General features: G+C 49.7%; 1 protein-coding gene across 1 annotated transcript in view; it reads right to left on the bottom strand.

The window, feature by feature from the left end:
* Dpf3 (double PHD fingers 3) overlaps positions 1 to 19,802 on the bottom strand; it is a 241,535-nt gene that overhangs the window by 82,104 nt on the left and 139,629 nt on the right. Inside the window, exon 7 of the mRNA XM_059279190.1 lies at positions 19,186 to 19,264. Within this exon, the coding sequence (XP_059135173.1) occupies positions 19,186 to 19,264 (79 nt within the window). The remainder of the gene's footprint in view (positions 1 to 19,185; positions 19,265 to 19,802) is intronic.

Consider the following 19,802-nt stretch of genomic DNA (forward strand, 5'->3'; position numbering starts at 1 on the left):
ACCACACTGTGGAACCTGGCAATTGGTTGGACTTCCTTGATGAGTGTTTGAAATTCAAGCTAATGACCTAATAACTATATATACAAGCCCCCCCCTCCCTCTTTCTCTCTCTTGTAAAACAAACTAAAATGGTACCTTGCATCTCAGTTCCATGTGACTTAGGAAACAGGACATAAAGAGGCCCCTGAGGTACACTCTGCCCGCTTGTGGCTTTTCCATTTAACCTTTTAAATGATCTGAGGTCAATAAACAACAAATTACAGGGTCATTGGACATGAATCCACTTAGTCACTAAACACACTGTTGTCGAGGAGTGCATGTCTATTCAAAGCAGAGCTGCTCTTAGTGTTTGTACAAGGCAGCCCAGACCCTCTGCAGATCCACCCATGATCCCAAGTGGGCCATTTACGGATTGCAGGGTCAACTGCTTTTTTTTCTTATTAAGAGTTACTTAGACTAACCACCCACTAATATTATTCCCACTAATACTCTAGAAGCCTGCTCAGCGGCCCCAGGGATGGGAACTTACTGCCCTTGAAAGCGGTTGCTCCTCCCCTGGACTTCTTGAATTATGATCCTGTCTACACCTGCAGTCTTCCCTCCAGGGTGGTTCCCTATTGACTTATCTGATAGCCACCGCTCCACCTCATCTGCCGCCACGCACATTCTCCAAAACATGTTTGTTGAGTGGCTGACGAATGGACATAGAAGCACTTGTGGAAGAGACAAGAGCCAGGCGTGGAGGCAAGCCTGTATCTATCCACACTAATCTCATACTAATGGCTCTTAAAACCTACAAAGCTAAACCCAAGCAGACCCTCCATCCCCCCCCCACCACCACCACTGGAGAGAGTGATACTTTGGAGAACAAATTCTTCTGCTAGAACACAGATTCTCAACATGTGGTTCCCAGACCAGCACCGCCGGTATCACCTGGGAACTTGTTACAGAGGCAAATTCTCAGGTGCCGCCCCACCCGCTGAATCAAGCTATCAGGGGGGCACCCAGCCATCTGTTTAGCAAACTAAGGAACCCGGATTATCCTGGAACTCACTGAAGCTTGAGAAGATGTAGGCCTGACTCTAACCAATGTGGTCTACCTACCCTCCTAGTATGCGGGGGTGTAGGGTGGAGCCCACCTTGAGGCATGTGATTGGTCACTACAAATTCTAGATCCAGGGAGTTCAGGGAGGTGTCCTGGAAGCAAGACTCCTTCATAAAGTGCCTCAGGATGGAACCTCATTCTTTATGGCCCTTTGGTTGGTTGGTTGGTTGGTTGGTTGGTTGGTTGGTTGGTTGGTTTTTTTGTTGTTTTGTTGTTGGTTTTGGTTTTGGTTTTTCAAGACAGGGTTTCTCTATGTAGCTTTGCACCTTTCCTGGAACTCACTCTGTAGCCCAGGCTGGCCTCAAACTCACAGAGATCTGCCTGCCTCTGCCTCCCAAGTGCTGGGATTAAAGGCGTGCACCACCGCCGCCTGGCTCTTTATGGCTCATTTGAACCGTGTATTTCCTTCATCACTAGACCCTCAATCCAACAATGCCTTTGTTAAATGCTAATATATGCTATCCCGGTGGCACCAAAAAGGATGAAGACAAAGGCAGCCAGATCCCTCTCCAAATAATTCTCAGTCTAGCAAAAGGTATGTGCCTAGGACGGAGAGACAGAGTGTGGCTGGCTGTGTGAGCAGGCAGGCGTGGCTGAGAAGGGTATCTGAGAGGGGCAGCAGGTGGCAAGCCTTGGGGGGGGAGATGGCTTCACAGAGTAAGAACCGCTTACAGAAGAGCAAGAGATGAGCAAGACTTCACCTGGGGCTCCAGAGCACATCCACCGAGCACCTCAGGGGTACTAGAGGTTGCAGCAAAGAATGGGGGGGGGGGGTTGAGGGAGCTAACAAGACAGGCCTCTGGGTTTGACCCTATCCTGACAATGAGAGTCCAGGAGAGGAGTTTATCCACAGGATCATCTTAATCCATCTTAACCCATGTTAGTGATGGGTGAAAAAAATACATCCTTACAGGTGGAAATGAATTATGGGGAGAGGGGTTCAAGATAGACTTTGGTAGAAGGAGGTGTAAGAATGCACCATGGTGCCAGCTAACATGGCTCTCTCTGATGTGCGCTGCCTAGCCTGGCCTCATCTGGCACCAGGTCCTGCCTCCTCCTTTGCCTTCCTACTTATTTCTTAAGCAGTTTTCTCCCTACCACAGAGCCTTCAAGCATGCTCATCCCTCTGCCTAGCATGCCCGCCACCCCCACCCCCAGTTTGCCTGATGAGCATCTAATCATCCTTTAGCTCTTAGTTCTAATGCCCTTCCCCAGGGAGGTCCTGCCAATCATCAGGACCCTGGTGTTCACCTTCCTGGGACTAATCCACATCACTCCTACAGGGAGCCAGTGAGACAGACCCTGTACATTCACACACACACACACACACACACACACACACACACACACACACACACGACATCTGCAGTGGCCAGCATGGGGGCTGATGGTGACAGGCACTTGGATGTCAGCTAAGGGAAGTAATGAAGACTCCCAGATTCCTGGCTTGGATGAACTGTTAGAAGGATACAGGAGAAAATCCGAATGTAAGAAAGAAAGAAAGTGGGTTCTGCCTGTGGAACATGGAAAAAGATGTGACTGGGCTGTAGACACAGTGGCATTGGAAGTTACGGTGTTGGGACACACCAAGAGAAACTGTGGAGAGGAACAGCAGAGGCAGTCACAGGCTAGAGCCTGGGAAACACAAGACTCCTTTTGAAAACTGTCAAGAAAGACTTACATGAGAGCCGGAAGAACACCCCACAGGAAGAGGGTTTCGGGACAGAGGCAGCATCAGGGCCCCCCGCCATAGCTCCCGCCATCAGTTCCTGAGTGCTCCTCATATGCTGGGACTCCTAGTACAACAAGTAAACATGCTCATGGCAACTCACATCTCCATTGTGGTGACTTAAATGAGAAATGTCCCCCACCATGGTCTTGAGGATTTGAGCACTTTGGTCCCCAGTTGGTGATGCTATTTGGGAAGCTGAGGAGGTGTGACCTCAATAGATGAAGTATGTCAGGGGGCGGGGTGGGGGGAGCTTTGAGGTTTAAAAGCTCCACGCCATTTCACGTTCACTCTCTCTGCTTCCTACTTGTGGTTCAAGATGTGAGTTCTCACCTGCTACCTGCTACCATGATTCCCTGCCATGATGGACTCTTTTTTTAAATTTTATTTAAAAGGTTTTTTTCTATTCTACATACCAAGTTCCCCCTCCCTCCTCCTGCTCACCCCCCACATTCTCCCTACCCAACCCCCCCCCATCCACTTCTCAGAGAGGGTAAGGCCTCCCATGGGGAGTTAATAAAGATTGGTACACATCAAGTTGAGACAGGACCAGCCCATTCCCACTGTATCAAGTCTGAGCAAGGTATCCCTCCACAGGGAATGGACTCCAAAAAGCCAGTTCATGCACTAGGGACAAATCCTGGTCCCACTGCCAGTGGTCCCCCAAACTGCCCAAGCTACACCACTGTCACCCACATTCAGAGGGCCTGGTTCAGTCCTAGGCAAGTTGCCCACATGATGGACTCTTAAACCCTCGGAACTGTCATAAACTCTTGCTTCTATCCATTTCCTTGGCCGTGGTATTAAATGACAGCAACAGAAAAGTAGCTAATACACCCATCTTAAAGGTGGGTAGACTCAGGCTGAGAGGCAGGGCCACTAAGTAAGGCCAAAAGGGAAGGAGACTGAGATGGGGGTGACCATTGCGTATGGCCCTTGGGAGGCCACCACAGCAAGAAAATAATCCATGACCTCCTGGAGGATGAGACAATGCTGCAGAGGGCTGGCATGCTCCAGGAAATGAGGCAGCAGCCAAAGGCTAATAGACCACTCCTCCCAGCAGGGCTGTAGGAGGAGACAGGGCAGCTGGTGGGAGAAAGGGACTATCGCTGAGGAGAGGGATGCACTGATTGATCAGAGTGCATCTGTGAGCAGGTCACAGGCTGAAGGGAAGCTGCAGGAGAGGGCAGCTTGAAAGGCAGAGGTAGGAGGAACTGGAGTTAATGGAGAAGATGCTGAGCTCCAAACAAAGCTGCTAACACTTAGTCTTTCAAATGACATCATCATGGGGTGAGAGGAAGTCCAGACTCCATGATTTATTCTGAGGGAAGTGCAATGGAATCAGAGTGCAACATTTGGATAGGAAGGAGTGCTTTAGAAATCCTGCTTTGACTGCCTTAGACAGCCTAGAGATAACAACCGTTGACCTCCTGCGTTTAATACTGCGTTCTTTCCAGCTGTCACTCCAAACACTAGGGACCAACTTCACAGGAAATTCATCTGGGCAATCAAAGGGCCTCACACTGGGTTTCATGTTCTATGGCCACCATCTTGAAATACTTCCTATAGATTCCTCAAGGGCCCCTCATTGTAGAGTGTGTGTGTGTGTGTGTGTGTGTGTGTGTGTGTGTGTGTGTGTGTGTGTGTGTGTTCTCAATGGTCTGGAGCTCTCTACAGGGCAGACTAGACAGCCAGTGAGCCCCAGGAACACCTGCCTCTGTATCTCCAGTGCTGAGATTATAAGCACACACTACCACACCTAGCATTTTACGTGGATTTCATAAATCAAACTCAGGTCCTTATGAGCAGTTTACCACCTCAGCCCTCTCTCTGTTCCCTCTGGATCTTATCTTGCTCTGGAAATCTGGGAGTGGGGATGTGGGAATGAATAAGTTACTCCAACTGAAAGCTTTAAATCCACCAGGGTGAACCTAGGCCGCAAGTGGCCAGGGCAAGAGTGGATTCCCAGAAGTCCACCTAGGGCAACTCACTGGCCCACCATTCCAGTGTGATCAACAGCCTTGGTCCTAGTTAGCTTTGTCCTGGGGGTTGGGGGTAGGGGGCTGTACCGACATCCAAACAGTCCACATCTGAGCTGGGTGGGTTCAGACTCCAACTGAAACTACCGACTACCTGATCTGGGGTAAACAGCTGAGCCTCTCTGAAATGGGGCTCACTGTGACAGCACACCTACCTCACCATAAATTAAAAAGGGATCCTGCCCATGGTAAGTCTCAGTCACCATCAGCTGCCATCAACTGCCATCAAAGGGGCTCAGGAAAGACAATCAGCCCCAAAAGGGAGGGAGCTAGCTGTTTCTCCTCTGAAGTCTGGGCTAATGGTGGAGGGTAGAGAAGAAGGTGAGGGGAAAAATAACATTCTGAAAATAAAGTACCGGCGCCATCTGCTCCCCTCTTACCAAGTCAGCAATCCCACTCTGGAAGTAGCTGTCGCAGGGAATCAGACTAAGCCCCAAGACTGCTGAAGCATGCAGAGAGGGCTGAACCCCCATCTTCCCGCTCCAGTTTCCTTCCCTGGGGCCCACTCCTCTGCGTCATGCACCTCTGCAGCCAGCCCCCCCTGGGACCAGTCAGCCCCATCTGCACACAGCCTAAGGTCCTTCTTTTCACCTTGGCAAGCAAGCACCTGGATTTTGTGTTCCTGGCATCGTGCATGTGGCGAGCAATGGCTGTGACAAGGGAAGTCCAGCTTGCCTCCCTCTCTCTCCTTCCCCCTGGGGCGGATCCATCTGTCAAGCTGCAGAAATAGCTTTGCCCACATTCCCGGTCCAGAGCTGGGTTCTCCACATGGGACCTCCAGGCTAGAGTTACAAATGCCATCAGTGCTGTCCCAGAGCAGGGACGGCACATCCCCTATCCCCCTTAGTCCTGCTCCAATCGTTGTCTGAGGCTGGATGGGGGGGGGTGTATGGGGGGTTGGCAGTTTGTGTGAACAAAGCCGGCTGCGGCAGACAGCAGAATCCTTCCTGCCGGGGAGAAGCGGCTGCCTTCCCTACTGATAACTTAATGACTCTGGCACATTTTCATCAGCCCAACTTGGAGCACGCAGTGGGTATCTGAGCCAGTGGTTCCCAGAGACTGAAAGCAGCGACTGAAAGCAATTACGGGATGAGTGTCCAAGAGACAAAGCCTAGGCCTTGGGAGCCACAGGCCGCCTCACATTCCCAGCGCCTGCCCATGGCACAGGCACACAGCCCCTTCTCTCTATAGCTCAACTGCTTCAGCTGGGACACAAATCACAGCACCCAGCATTTGCTGGTGGCCCGAGGGCATCGTAACTACAGACAATCCAGCGGCCTCCAATGCCTACCCAAAGTCTTACCCCAGTCACAAGGCATGGATCCCATTCTCCAGGCGAGGAACCTGGGTCTGGGAAAGGATATGACTCCCCCAATGGCAAACACAGGATTCAAACTTCGGTCTATCCGCCTTTGGAGAATACAGCTGGAAGACATTCTGTGTGGTTTTCTGCTTGTCATTCCTGTCCCCAGTCCCCCAGTGCCTGGGGCTGACCTCCATAGCTTGCTTCTCTCAGGGGCCCTCATTCTGCATCTGGCAATTTGCCAGGAAGAAGCAGATGCAGGAGGGTGGAGAGTGAGAAGGGTAAGGTAGGGCCTGTGCCCTGCTCTGCTTTTATCCCGATGGGACCTTCATAATCATGATGTCATCCTCTTCTCTCCTGCTCAGTCCTTCAGAGTGGAGCGCACACTCTGCAGGGGCTCACACACACCATTTGGTCAGAACCACCATGTGCTGGCAGGCTGCTTGGGGGCTATTTGGAGCTCTGCACACCTGGCCGGCATCCCCCTTTCCTCTCTGCGGTACCGTCTGGGGTGGAGGAGGGAAGCCCGCATCCAGTTCCCCAGGTAGGGAGCAGTCAAAGTGAGAAAAGTCCCGTGTGGCTCTACAATAAACTGAGATCGGGACAAATCCCCAGGAGAGATGCCTCTCAGACATGCGCTGTCAGGGCGGGCTTGTTCATCCCTAAGGACTGTTTTAAATGGCTAGGCGTTCCCTAAGAACCAACGATGACTCTGGGCCTCAACAAGAGAAGCACAAGATTATCTCTGCTAGTTATGTCAGTGGCAAGGATCCCCTCCAGCAAGACCAAGGCTCCCACACTCGGGGTGGGCCTCCAAGGCTGGAGTCCAGATGAGCTGGTTGCCTCCAGCAGCCCCGGGATCCAGTTCCAGCTCTTTTAGACACCCTCTACATATCCTTGGACAAACCCCACTGTGAAAATATGGAGGCTAGATCAGATTCCCTCTAAGTCCTCTCCATTCTAGTTCCTCAGGGTTCTGTTTTCTCTGAGCCTTGAAAGCTCTATGTGCCCCCTCAGCCATGACAGAAAAGTGATACATGCTCCTCACCACAACATCCGCCCAGGGCCTGCTGACTCCCATCTCCCCACCTACCCAGCAAGGCCAGCAACTGCAGTCCTGTGATGGCGTTTGTTCTTTCCAAGTACCCATGATGCTTATTTTAAACTTAATTCTTTGGATAGGATCATAGGAGCTGGGGGAGTGGTAGGTTGTCACATCCTGACATTGTGTGTGTGTGGTGTTTTTCTGGGTTTTGTTGTTTGGTTGGTTGTTGTTTGTTTTTGGTCTTTTGTGTGGTATTTTTTGCGACAAGGTCTCCTGTAACATAGGCTGGCCTTGAACGCACTATGTAGCCAAGGCTAGCCTTGAACTCCTTGTTTTCTTGTATTCACCTCCCAAGTACTAGGATCACAGGTATATACCATCACACCCAGCTAACATCCTGCCTTTTTGCAGACACATGTCTCAAGGCCTGGCATTGCCCGTTATCTTCGGAGTCCAGACCCGGGATCTACTGCCCAGCAAGCCTCGTGGTAACCCAGGGCAGCAGCTGTTGTACTTACTTTAGGAATTTATTAGACGTGGATGTGGCTCCCAGTTAATAACAGGAAGGAGAGAGACACACTGCAGTCTTTCATTTTCAGAATACGATGTCACTTGCTCCCGAGCACCCGGAAGAGAGATGCAGCCAGGCCACAAACCAAACCATGAAGCTTCCTGTCCTACTGAGAAACATGGCAACAGAATGCTGGCAATTTGCTAGGTGACCTGAGGCAAGCGACTTTCAAAAGCCTCGGTTTTCTTGTCTGTAAAATGGAGGTGATAAGTTTGTAGACCACAGACAAGGTGAGACCCGTGTCAGCACGAGATCAAGGCTGTGGAGCCTGGCCCACAGCACAGCATCTGGAACACAGGCCATTTTTGCCAATTCATTCCATTTTATACACTGCATCCTGGCAGCTCCAGTATCTGGTTCACAGAACACAACCAGGGACTCCCTGGGGTGCTAAGTGCCTTTGTCGGTTGGTATAAAGAAAATAAATACTTATTGATAATATCCTCGAAGCAGGTAATAGGCTAATGCTTTGCACACTCTCTGATTGAGCCTTCCTAGAAACTCTAGCACTCATATTGGTGTTATTACTTGACAAAGAAATCAAGGTTCAAAGGGGCTTTGGGATGTGCCCAAGGTCACGGCTAGGAAATGACATGGCAAAGATTCAAATCCTGGCCTCTTGATCTCAAGTCCATCTCCTTCCAACCATTGTCTCTTACAAGGCAGTGTCTGAATCCTCATTCTAGTGAGGTCCACATTGCCGTGTCTTTAATTAGCTTAAAAAGAAAAATATAATTCAATTATATAAAAATAATTGAAATAATAAATATGATGGTCAACATTTCTGGGGAAAGTAAACAGAGAGAAAGTCAAGAATCTGACCCAGTTACCATGGTGGCAGCTCCTACCCACTTGGAGGCTTGTGGGTGTTCCCTCTCTGGAGACCTCTATCCACCTCCTAGGCCTGGATGGACACCCTGACAAATGACGCACCAGGTACAGAGCAGATTTTATTTGTGAATCCTAAGCCACCTTGTGGGACGCCTATCACCGTTAGGGAAACCAAAGTCCATTGCTTCTGTTAAGACTTGCTGCCTGGATGGTGGAGAGGGTGCCTGGACAGGTCATCTTCTGTAATCAGACTGGTGACTACCCTAATCGACATCAGAGAGCCTTCAACCAGTAACCAATGGGATCAAATGCAGAGACCCACAGCCAAACCCTGGGCCAAGCTCCAGGAATCCTGAAGAGAGGGAGGAAGGATTGTATGAGCCAGGGGGGGGTCAAGGTCATCCCAAGGGAACCCACAGAAGCAACTGGGCTCCTAGGAGCTCACTGACTCTGGACAGACAGCTAGGGAGCCTGCATGGGACCGACCTAGGCCTTCTACATATTGGTTACAGTTGTGTAGTTTGGTCTATTTGTGGGACTTCTAGCAGTGGGATCAGGGCTTGTCCCTAATACTTAGGCTGGCTTTTAGGAACCTATTCCCCATACTGGGTTGCCTCGCCCAGCCTCAATACTAAGGGAGGAGCTTGGTCCTACCTCAACTTGATGTGCCAGGCTTTGCTGACACCCATGGGAGGCCTGCCCCTTTCTGAACGGAAACAGAGGAGGATGGATGCGGGGGAGGGCAGAGGGGAGACAGCTGGGGGCGGAATGGAAGGAGAGGAGGGAGGGCAAACTGTGGTCAGGATGTAAAATAAATGACAAAATTTAATTAATAAAAAGAAAAAAAAAGACTTCCTGCCTGCACCTCCTGACACTTCCCCAGCTTTCGGGGCAAAGTTTCATCACTCTCCAAATATCCTTCTCCTCTCAGAAGGTTCCAGTTAAGCCTCCCTTCGTGTCTCAGTGACTCAAGCCCAAGAGGCTAGCAGTCCTCAGTGCCTCTCTCTCCACACTTAAACACCCATCATGCTCTCTACCATAGCCAGGTTCTGTGGGGTTCCTTCTCTCTCTCCTCCCTGCCCCCAGTCTCTGTCTCCTTTTCTGTCTCTCTCTCTCTCTCTCTCTCTCTCTCTCTCTCTCTCTCTCTCTCTCTCTCTCTCTCTCTCGTGTGTGTGTGTGTGTGTGTGTGTGTGTGTGTGTGTGTGTGTGTGTGTACTTGTGGAACCCAGAGAATAATCTCTACTATCATTCCTCAAGCACCATCCATTTATTTGGGAGACAGGGTCTCTGACTGGCCTGGAACTTGCCAAGCAGGCCAGGCTTACCGGGCCAGCAAAAGCGGGGGATCTTCCCATCTCTGCCTCTCCAGCCCTAGGATTTCGAGCTTGTGCACCATGCCTGGCTTTTTTTTTTTTTTTTCTGAGGGTTCTGGGGATCAGACTCAAGCCCTCATGTTTCCAAGGCAGACGTTTTACCAGCTGAACCATCCCCACCACCCCTGTGGGTTTTCCGTCACGAGGCCTGCCTTGTTTACTTCATTCATTTTGTTCCTGCTTTCATCCAGGCTGCTCATCTTCTTCTATGTGATTGGGAAGATACCCCAGCCCAGGCTTCAGGGATTTCACCTAAATAATCCTATAGATTAACAACGCAGTCACCCTCCGGACAAGTCTAGCATGGTGTCTCCATAAGCCTCTCCTGCTTAGACACTTGTCACCCTACTGCACACTCTGCACTGGACAAAGGAGTGGGTCTCCATTCCTAGCATGATCCCTGCCCCAGCCATTCATCAAGGGTTTGGGATTAGCACTGTGCTAGGGATACGGTGCCAATGGCCTACGACATGGTCCTTGCCCCCAGATGGTACACTGTCTAGACCGAGAAAACAAACACACAGGCAAACCGTGACCACACAGTTTGAGAGGGAGCCTCGTGGGAGGCACACTCAGTGTCCGTATAGAAAGCATCCACGACTGTGGAAGGGGGGATGGGAAGAGAGCCACAGCTACAGTGAAGTTCCACCTCCCCATTTATTCCCTGTGTGACCCTGGGAGTTATTTACAGGAGCATGGGCATCTTCCAGTGCCCATGGGCATCTTCCCCCCAGTCTTTGTCTAGAAGACAGAGATGACCACAGTTCCTATCTCATGACCCTGCTGTGAGAATGAAACAGCTCATATAGGGAAACCCATAGAACATTCCAAACGCATAACCTAAGTCAGAAACCTTTGCTGTTATGACCTCTCTCCACACCTATACATAAACTCTCCTTATGCCTGGAGACAGGAGTCCATTCACTCTGTGCTTGTTTAAATCAGACTGGCCTCAGGATATGTCCTCTGACCACACCACATCCCACCAACACACACACACACATACACACACACACACACATGCACACACACTTAGTTCTCCTTCGGCCCCTAGAGCACCTAGTGTCTGCTCAACTAAATCTTTCCTTGTATGACAAGCCTGGTCTACTCAGGTATACTAAGAAAGAGGAAATGGAGGCAGGAGAAATATTTCTTCAACCATATCGAGTGTCATCACAGTTAGGTGCCCTTCCCGATGCACACAGAGGACATGACACCCAAAAGAAGTCATCTTCTCCAAGTCCCAGACAGCAAGTGGCAGAGCCACAGCATGGCTTCAGTCATTTCATTCCTGGTCGGGGCACTGTCCTTCCCCAGCTCTCTCGCCTGGCATAGGCCACACCCCACACCGTGACGTGCACCACACCCTCTGACCTCAGTTCCACTTCGAGGAAGCAATAAGACATTATACAAAGACTGGGCCCGTTACCATACCGTTGTGGGTGGAGGTGGAGCTCATGGGAACCCACCCCTCCCTATGGAGCTACTGGACACTACTGGGGAAAGGGGAGATATTTCTTTAATGGCATGGCACTGGAAGATGACCGTGTTCCTGTAAATGACCACTTACCAGGGCTCACATTGGCAACCCTAATTAAACTCATTGGGTCAGCAAATATAAATAAAGATGAATAAATGATATAAAAGTAGAAGAGAGGTTAGTTGGAAAGAGAAAAATGGACCCATGGGAGGAGCAGGGGGGACAAGAGAGGGTAATAGGAGATGGGCATGATCAAAATACATTATATTCCCTTGTGAAAAGTGCCATAATGAAACCATTATTATATACAACTAATATCTGCTAAGAAAAAGAGACAAAACTGTGTGGAGAAATAGTTGCCATGTTGTTAGTAGGGGACAAATTCTAAAGTGAACATTTAGCAAATTGACTACTGACCGCACACACCACAAAGATCATAAGCTGTGGCATGTCCATGTTGTGAAATACTATGTAGCCCTGGAATGGCTGCCATAGAAACGTATCTGTTGACGTGGAAAAATCTTACTCACTTGCACTGGTGAGTAGAAGGTGAGAGGAGACTTGGGGAGGGAGGGAATAAATCCCAGAGAATCTTACAAAAACTTCAGACTCAGTCCCCTTTGAGAACAAAGCTGACAGACAGCTGGTTTATTTTCCCCTTTCTGACTTATCCACAGCCTCTGCTTTCCTGCACAAATACTAGTTCCATAGAAAACAGTTGCTTTCAGAAGTGGAAAGGACCTCTTAGCATCATGGCTCAAAAGGTCCCTTTGGATGAGGAAGCAATTCCAGAAGGCACCGGTGACTATAGCGGCCCGCTTAGAGGGAAGAATGCGTAAGGTGAGGGCATCTGAGATCAGGAAGGCCAGGGCCAAGCAGCAGGGCAGAGAAAACAGGCAGGCAAGGTGGAGGATGGGCATCAAAGAGAAACTTCCCACCCCTGCCTCTGGCCAGCCCCGCAGGGACACCACTGCCACCTATGTCCTATGTCTGTGATACAGTGGCATTTACATATTTAAACAGGCCCAGTTTTGTGAGGACAAATGCATTCCATCTCCCGTGATCAATCCCTCCCACAGGCCCTGCTCCACAAATCAAGTTTCTGGGGCACTGAGGCTCCTCTGCCACCCCCTCACACACACACACACACACACACACACACACACACACACACACACATATCCAAGGATCTGCAAGATAACAGCCCGAGACAACTGAGTGATGGGCCAGCCACTGCACGAGGGCAGCAAGCCTGAAGGCCAAGTTATTGGCTTCTTTTTTTTTTTTTCCTGCCACAGTTTGAAGCACAAAACACATGAGCCTCAGAGAACGCAGGCCTTCGTGCCCTCCAAAGGAAATTTTGATAAGGAAGAAATAGTCATCTGAATCTCCCTGCTACACACAGGTTTAATGGAAACCACGGTGATCTGAAGGGAGCTGAGGGAAAGCAGACTTCCCAGGACCCCTATGGCTGCCCATCTAACCAGTCACCCACCCCACAGCTCCTCCGACTCACGGCATAACCCCCCTGATGTCCTCCTCACCATGCACCCCTCCTTTCTGTTCCCGAGACATCTGGTTTGGGCAGACAGCCTTGTGGGAGGCTGCTGTGTGGGAGGAAGGGAACCCACAGGGCAGGGGTGCTGGTGAGGGAGCCCCAGAGCTCTGAGAGACCACAAGGAGGAAATTGTCACAGTCACTAACAGAACTGAACAGAGACCCTCTTCACCCTATCCCCTTCTCCCTCCAGAATAAATACGGCACAAGGCAGAAGGTCAGAGCAGACAGAGACCCCCGACCTTCCTCTGACCTGGTCTCTATAGACACAGTTGCACCCCATTACGGTTTGAATGGGAAAGGCTCCCTCCACCCAATCCCACCTCACTGAGCACTTGGTCCCCAAGCTGGTGGCATTATTTGAGAGAAATGTGGACCCTTTACAATAAAGTGGGTGACTGGGGCAGCAGATCTGATAAGTTATAGCTTGGTGCGCTTTCCACCCACACTCTGTTCCCTGGTCTGCTAAGCTGTGGGCAAGCAGGCTCTTGTGCCTGCTGCCACATTTCTCAAGACAACATGAACTGTTTCATGCCTTGCCCGCCATGATGGACTGACTATAAGCTTCCAAAGCAGGAGCCGAAGTAAATCCTTGCTCCTTAAGAAGCTTCAGTTCGGTATTTTTATCACAGTAAGGAGGGAACACTAGGTAAGAGGTACCTCCAGCTGGGTTTCTAAGACAGAGATCACCCTGTGGCATGGACATTAAAAAGCCGCAGACCTTGTCTACAGAGCTGGGACACTGGGACAAAGATCCTCCTGACAGGAGAATTGGTGCTGAGTGGACCTTCCCAATGTGTCAACACCAGGTGTGACTCAGAGGTGAGTCACACTCAGACTTGTCACTAACATACAGTAATGCTCTAGCGTGGTGTGATTTTAACAGGTTTCAATGTAAAAGCCTAGGAATTGTGCCATCCATCCAATTACAATTACTACCTGACTCAAGCCTGCCAATCTGACACTAGAAGCCGCCCATTAGGAGCACACAGGGTCCTGCCTCATAAATAAAGAATGAGTGCTTGTTAACTAATTTCTAAAACAATGTTTCCCTCAGCTCTTGGGAGAACTCCACAGTAGGAGGAGGACACTCTAAACCAGACCTAGACTAAACCAAACCTAGAACTGTGCCATTTCTAGAGCTTAAGGAAGTAGGGTTCATATCTTGGGGTGACTGTTGACCAGCTGTGTGACCTGGGGAAGTCCCTTCACCTCCCTGGGCCCTCTGTTTCTTCCCAGAAAAGTGAGGCCAGCTGTCTCTGTGGCTGAGGGTTACTGTGGGGGTTTGTGGAGACAGTCTTTACAAAATGCCGGGCACACCACTCTGAGTGCTGTAGGTACGCACTAATAAGATTGTCACTGTAACTCAGGGGCTTTCTTGTTCCTCTCAGAATGCCTACCATGCAGAGACTAAATGTTCTCAATCATCTCCATCTTCTTCTCTGTCATGTTCCTTGAACAAAGAAAATATGAAAGTAGGTCTCTCCTTGGGAGTCTGCCCTGATGGCAAAGGTGTTACAGAGCGATTCAGAACCAGAAGCTCTTAGGCCAAGACTGAGTGACTCAGGCAATGACTCTGAACACATCCCAGGAGCCCACACCCGAAGATTCCCTCCACGTCTGTCCCCACTTAACACCCCAGCTAGACCAGGTGATAATGGTACTATTAGGGCTTTATGCTCCCGAATAAATTAAAATCAGGTGCAGGAGTGTTGTGTTTAGACTGGATGACTGAGCTTTACCATTGCTGAAAGAACTACCAAGGAAAGATGTGAAGGAAGCCAACTAAAACAGCGAGGCAAGCCAGTGGCCGACTGCTTAGAGAATCCTGGAGCCATAAGATTTCTAGGCCTGGGAGCTGAGAAGATGGTTCAGTGGGTAAAAGATACACAAGAATAAGGGCCTGAGTCCTGATCCCACCACCCATGTAAAATACTGTGGCAGGATGGGCATCTAGAACCTCAGCACAATACAGGCTTGGAAACGGGAGGGTTGCTGGGGCCTGTTGGCTGCCAGCCTGGATCCAGGCTCAGTGAGAGACGGATCCTGGCAGAAAGGAATAAAGCAGAGAATCTGATATCCTTCTCTGCTTTCCACATGTGCATGCAGCCATGCTCATATGTGCACATGTAACACATACATATACATCTGAGAGAGAGAGAGAGAGAGAGAGAGAGAGAGAGAGAGAGAGAGAGAGAGAGAGAGAGGTCCAGGCAGGGGGCAGTAAAAGGGCTGGATGTTCAAGGCTTTCACGTTGGAATGAGGAGAACCAGGCATCCTCAAACATCAGCATACTTATGAATTCCCTGAAACATGCAGGAAACATGTGGGCTCCAGGCCAGCCCCTGTGATTCTGATGGAGGAAGTCTGCCATGTAGACCCCGGAATCTGCATTTTCATGAGTATCTTGGTCATTTCTGCGCAGGTGGTCGAGATCCACAGACACCAACAGACTCCCCACAAGGCCCATTTCTGTTCTTTGTTTTAAGATAATGAACACCTTTCCTGAGACAAAAGACAGAAAGTGAAGGAACTGAACTTCAAGCCTTCAACTCAGTAAAATTTCAAGATAATTAATAGAAATTGGTTACTTGCTAGAAAATGAAGTATTCATGTGCACACCATAGATTGGGTGAAAAAAATAAATTATTTTTAGATGATTTAATATTTCTGAGATGAAATAAATCCAATGGCTGAGTAAAAGGCAGGAAGTAAACCTCTATGATCTGAAGTTATCCACCAAGGTAACATTTCAACTACCCATTGTGTAAAGGAAGCCTGAACCAACAACATCAAAAGGCATCTACCTCATCCAAGAACACATACCAGGGAGGGTTAAACACAGCTGCATCTGAAAAAAATGGCTATTACCAACCCACATAAATCCACAGAGAGGTGTTTGGGGTCCAAGGTGACCTAATGTTTTCATAAATAACTCCAAAGATGGAGTGGGAATTATGCAAATCAAACCACAGATGATACAAAAATGGCAGGGATTGCAAGTCTGTGGAGAATGGAATTTAACTACTGGGCAATGTCTTTAAATTTGCCTTTATTGAATCTTGTATATTGAAGTCACACATTATTGTATCTGTTTATTGAGATTCAATGGGGCCAAATGCAGAGTGATTTATGGAAAGAAAGATAATCAAATGCCTCAGGAGAAAGATTCTACACCTGGAGAGACCCTGGTGCCGGACAGATAGGAACTGACTGGGAAATGGTTAGGTGTGCACAAAGCAGTTGGGTAGTCTCTGAAAATGTGGGTTGTTCCAGGAGCTGGTGTATAAATCAAACAAGAAAATGTCTGCTCTTTGAGCTACTTGGCTTTGATGCTACTTCTGGTAGAAGTGCTTAAATATAGACCCGGAAGGGAATTCAGAGCAGGATGTCACCGAGATTATGGAGTAAGACAGACCCTAGTTCATCCAAGAATTCAGCAGATGCTAGACCAAAATGCTGAGCACGCCTATCTGCTGGGAAGGAGACACAAAAGACAAGGGGATGCAGAGAGAATGGTTCCAGCTCCCTTTAAGGAAAACAGTCCTGGGAAGCACAGCTGGAGGGAAGCACAGCTGGAGTGGTGGGGAAAGGGCTAGTGGTAACACCATCCCTGGGGACGCTGAAGGAGGGCGACAGGACACCTCCCTAGTTAGGATGCATTAGAGATTATTAAAAGCATTCCTTGTCTAGCTGAGGGGTGGGGGGGGTGGGCTTCATGACCTCTCCAAAGGTCACTTCTACCCCTAGGGATCACCTGTCTGAAGGGCACCAGATAAAAATAAAGTCTATTAATCACCAAGCTGTCACACAATGTCCTGAGAGAGCCAGAATGAAGAAGGGCAGACTGCAACGGACCTTGCTTTGCAGAGGGAGGAAGAGGGAGGCAGTACATAGGTGGGCAGAGCCAAGGAAACAGCTACTGAGGCTTCCGGAAAGCTGGTGCCATCCTGTCATGAGTCCTCCCAAGACCTTCTTCAGGGGAAACGGGGAGGAAGTGACCCTATGGAGAGGGTAGCAGAAAGCAGTCAAGGACACCAACAGCCCCTAAGCAGAGCTGGGAGGTTTGGAGGAGAGGGTCTGCTGGAAGTGCAGAGCAGGAGCTAGGAGGAAGGAGGCTGATACAAAGGCTCTGTGCAGGAAGAGGAGAGCCAGGAGCCAGGCAAGAGGGCCCTCGTAAAGGATGCTTCATAGAGATAATACACTGGGACACCGATGTCAGAGAAAGAGGAGGGCAGAAAAGAATGGGGGGGGGGGGGACTGAAGCAAGAAAAAAAGATCATCAAGAGTGTGTCTAGAAATACATGAGACATGGAATCCCGCGAAAGTTCTAGAAAGAGAGCCAGGGAGACGGCTTAGCAGGTAAGTGCATTTGAACACCAAGCCTGAGGACCTGAGTTCTATCCCTGGAACCCACAGGTGGAAGGAGAGAACCAACTCCTACAAGCTGTCCTCCGACCCCCACACAAGCCATTGCATGCATGCACCCCACACACGGACACACAATCAGTCACCAATCAATGCAATAGGAACTCTTTTGAAGTTACAGAAATAGAGTGAAAAGCTAATCCCACTATCTCCAGCAGCAGAGAGTCACATAATGGGAAACAGCTTTTTAAAAGAGAAATGGGGCCGGGCGGTGGTGGCGCACGCCTTTAATCCCAGCACTCGGGAGGCAGAGTCAGGCGGATCTCTGTGAGTTCGAGGCCAGCCTGGGCTACCAAGTGAGTTCCAGGAAAGGCGCAAAGCTACACAGAGAAACCCTGTCTCAAAAAAAAAATTAAATAAAATAAAATAAAATTAATTAATTAATTAATTAATTAATTAAATAGAAATAAAGTAGCCATGTCTCTGCTTCAAAACAGCCGCTGGCCCTCTTAGTGGGGTGCTGTACACAGCTGGAAATCCCACCTACTGCCCAGTCTCCCAAGGACCAGCATGCTTGGACTGTTCACACATCAGGACACAACTAAATGACATCCAGGAAGTAAGGCCCAGACCAAAGCAGGCGCCTTCTGCCGAAAGGCACCAGACCCCAGGCCCTGCTCCCTTCTCTTCCTGGAACACAGTTGCTTGAGGATGGTGATGTGACCGGCAAATGTCTCAGGAATCTCATCTGCATGGTGTATTGAGCAGCCAAATGAGTCACGGAGTTTGAGTTCCAGTAAAATGTTGTCCCACCAAATGTCATCCCCACAGGGCACAGAACATTTTGAAGTCAAGGATAGGGGAAGGGTACCACCCCATTGTGCTCCTGATGTCCTATCCCCTGGCTTTCTTTGCCTCCACAGAGCTGCAGGCCCTGACAAGATGGAGAAGCACCCAGAGAGACCGCCATGCCAGGTCCTGCCTTGTCTAGCTTCCTGCTGTTCTCAGAGCAGCCTGGTCCTGGTGACCAAGCTCTGGGTTTTGAGAGCAGACAAAAGGGGGAAGGAAGACCCCTAGGCTTGTGGCATTGATGTCTAGTCTTGCCATGGAGTGAGCAGGAAGTGTCCAATAGAATGGCGGACAACAGAACAAGGCTGTGGAGCCTACCACACCATACCCCGGCATGTGAGAAAAAAGAAAGCCCCTGTCCTCTCGGTGACCACAGTCCCTCCTTACGGCCTCCCTTGGCCTCTACACTACGTCTAACCTCAGGCTCTAACCCCGGAGCCAGGCAATCGTTCTTCCAAAAGATGTTTCTGAATCAGGAAAGGAACGGTGGGCGTGAATCGAGGGCCATTTGTTAAAGCAAGCCATCGTCACGGAAAGATTCAGCAGCAGCCCTGCCTGGGACAGGAGACGGGGAGAGAGAAAGGGAACCAGAAGAAAACCAATGGAACGTGGCAGAAGCCAAGAACCTTTGTCAGTTTGGGGCTACACTCTGTGATTCTGGACTGGAGAAAGATGCAGAGGATGAATCTTGAAAGAGAGCATGAGAGAACGTAGGAGGAAAGCCAGGAAGGAGATCCTGAAGGGCAGTGTGAGAGGTGGAGTAGTCCCCTTCCAGGCTATCCCCTGTGCCCAGAGCCCCGCCATGGCCGTAACAAAAGCAGGGAATGTGACCACACAGAGCTGGAAGCAGAAAAGCCTGGTGCGGCCCAGAGCTGGCAGGCGGCTGCCAAGGCAGCATAGGAAGACTGAGCTGAGACAGCACGCCAGGTACTTACTGTCACAGACGTAGGGTTTGTCATGGTCTTCCTGAGAAGCGGCATCATGTCTCCTCCTGCCACCTGCAGAGCCACGAGCCTGAGGAGACATTGAGGACGGGACACTTGTTATTGTGACAGCCACTCAGCTCATGGGCATACACTCTTTAGGGCCCGGGTGAATCACCTGCATCACAGCCTCTGTTCCCATGCCAACCCCTGCTTTACCAGCAAGAAAACGGAGACCCAGGGAATGAGGTAACTTGTCCCAAATCACTCAGCTACTCACCTGGCTCGTTTGTCCCATTGTTTTCATAATAATTCCAAGAAGAAGGTATAGTAGTGGTCCCCTTGTATAGGTGAGGGGACTGAGGCAACAGAGAGGTGGAGTTAACTTTCCCAACGTCATTCATCTACTAAATGCGGAGCCGGAACATAAACAGGATGTGTGACTGAACGGCGGTGTCATGGCCTGAGTATGAAAATGCCCAGCTAGTGGCACTATTCTTGGGAGTGATGGAAACCTTAGGAGGCGGAGCCAGACTGGAATATGTAGGGCAAGCATGGGGAGGCACATCTTTAAAGGTTATACTTGACCTGGGCATCCTTCTTCCTGCCATATATTCTTGTGCAGTCAT

This window comes from Peromyscus eremicus, chromosome 14 (genome assembly GCF_949786415.1).
Source record: "Peromyscus eremicus chromosome 14, PerEre_H2_v1, whole genome shotgun sequence".
NCBI lineage: Eukaryota > Metazoa > Chordata > Mammalia > Rodentia > Cricetidae > Peromyscus > Peromyscus eremicus.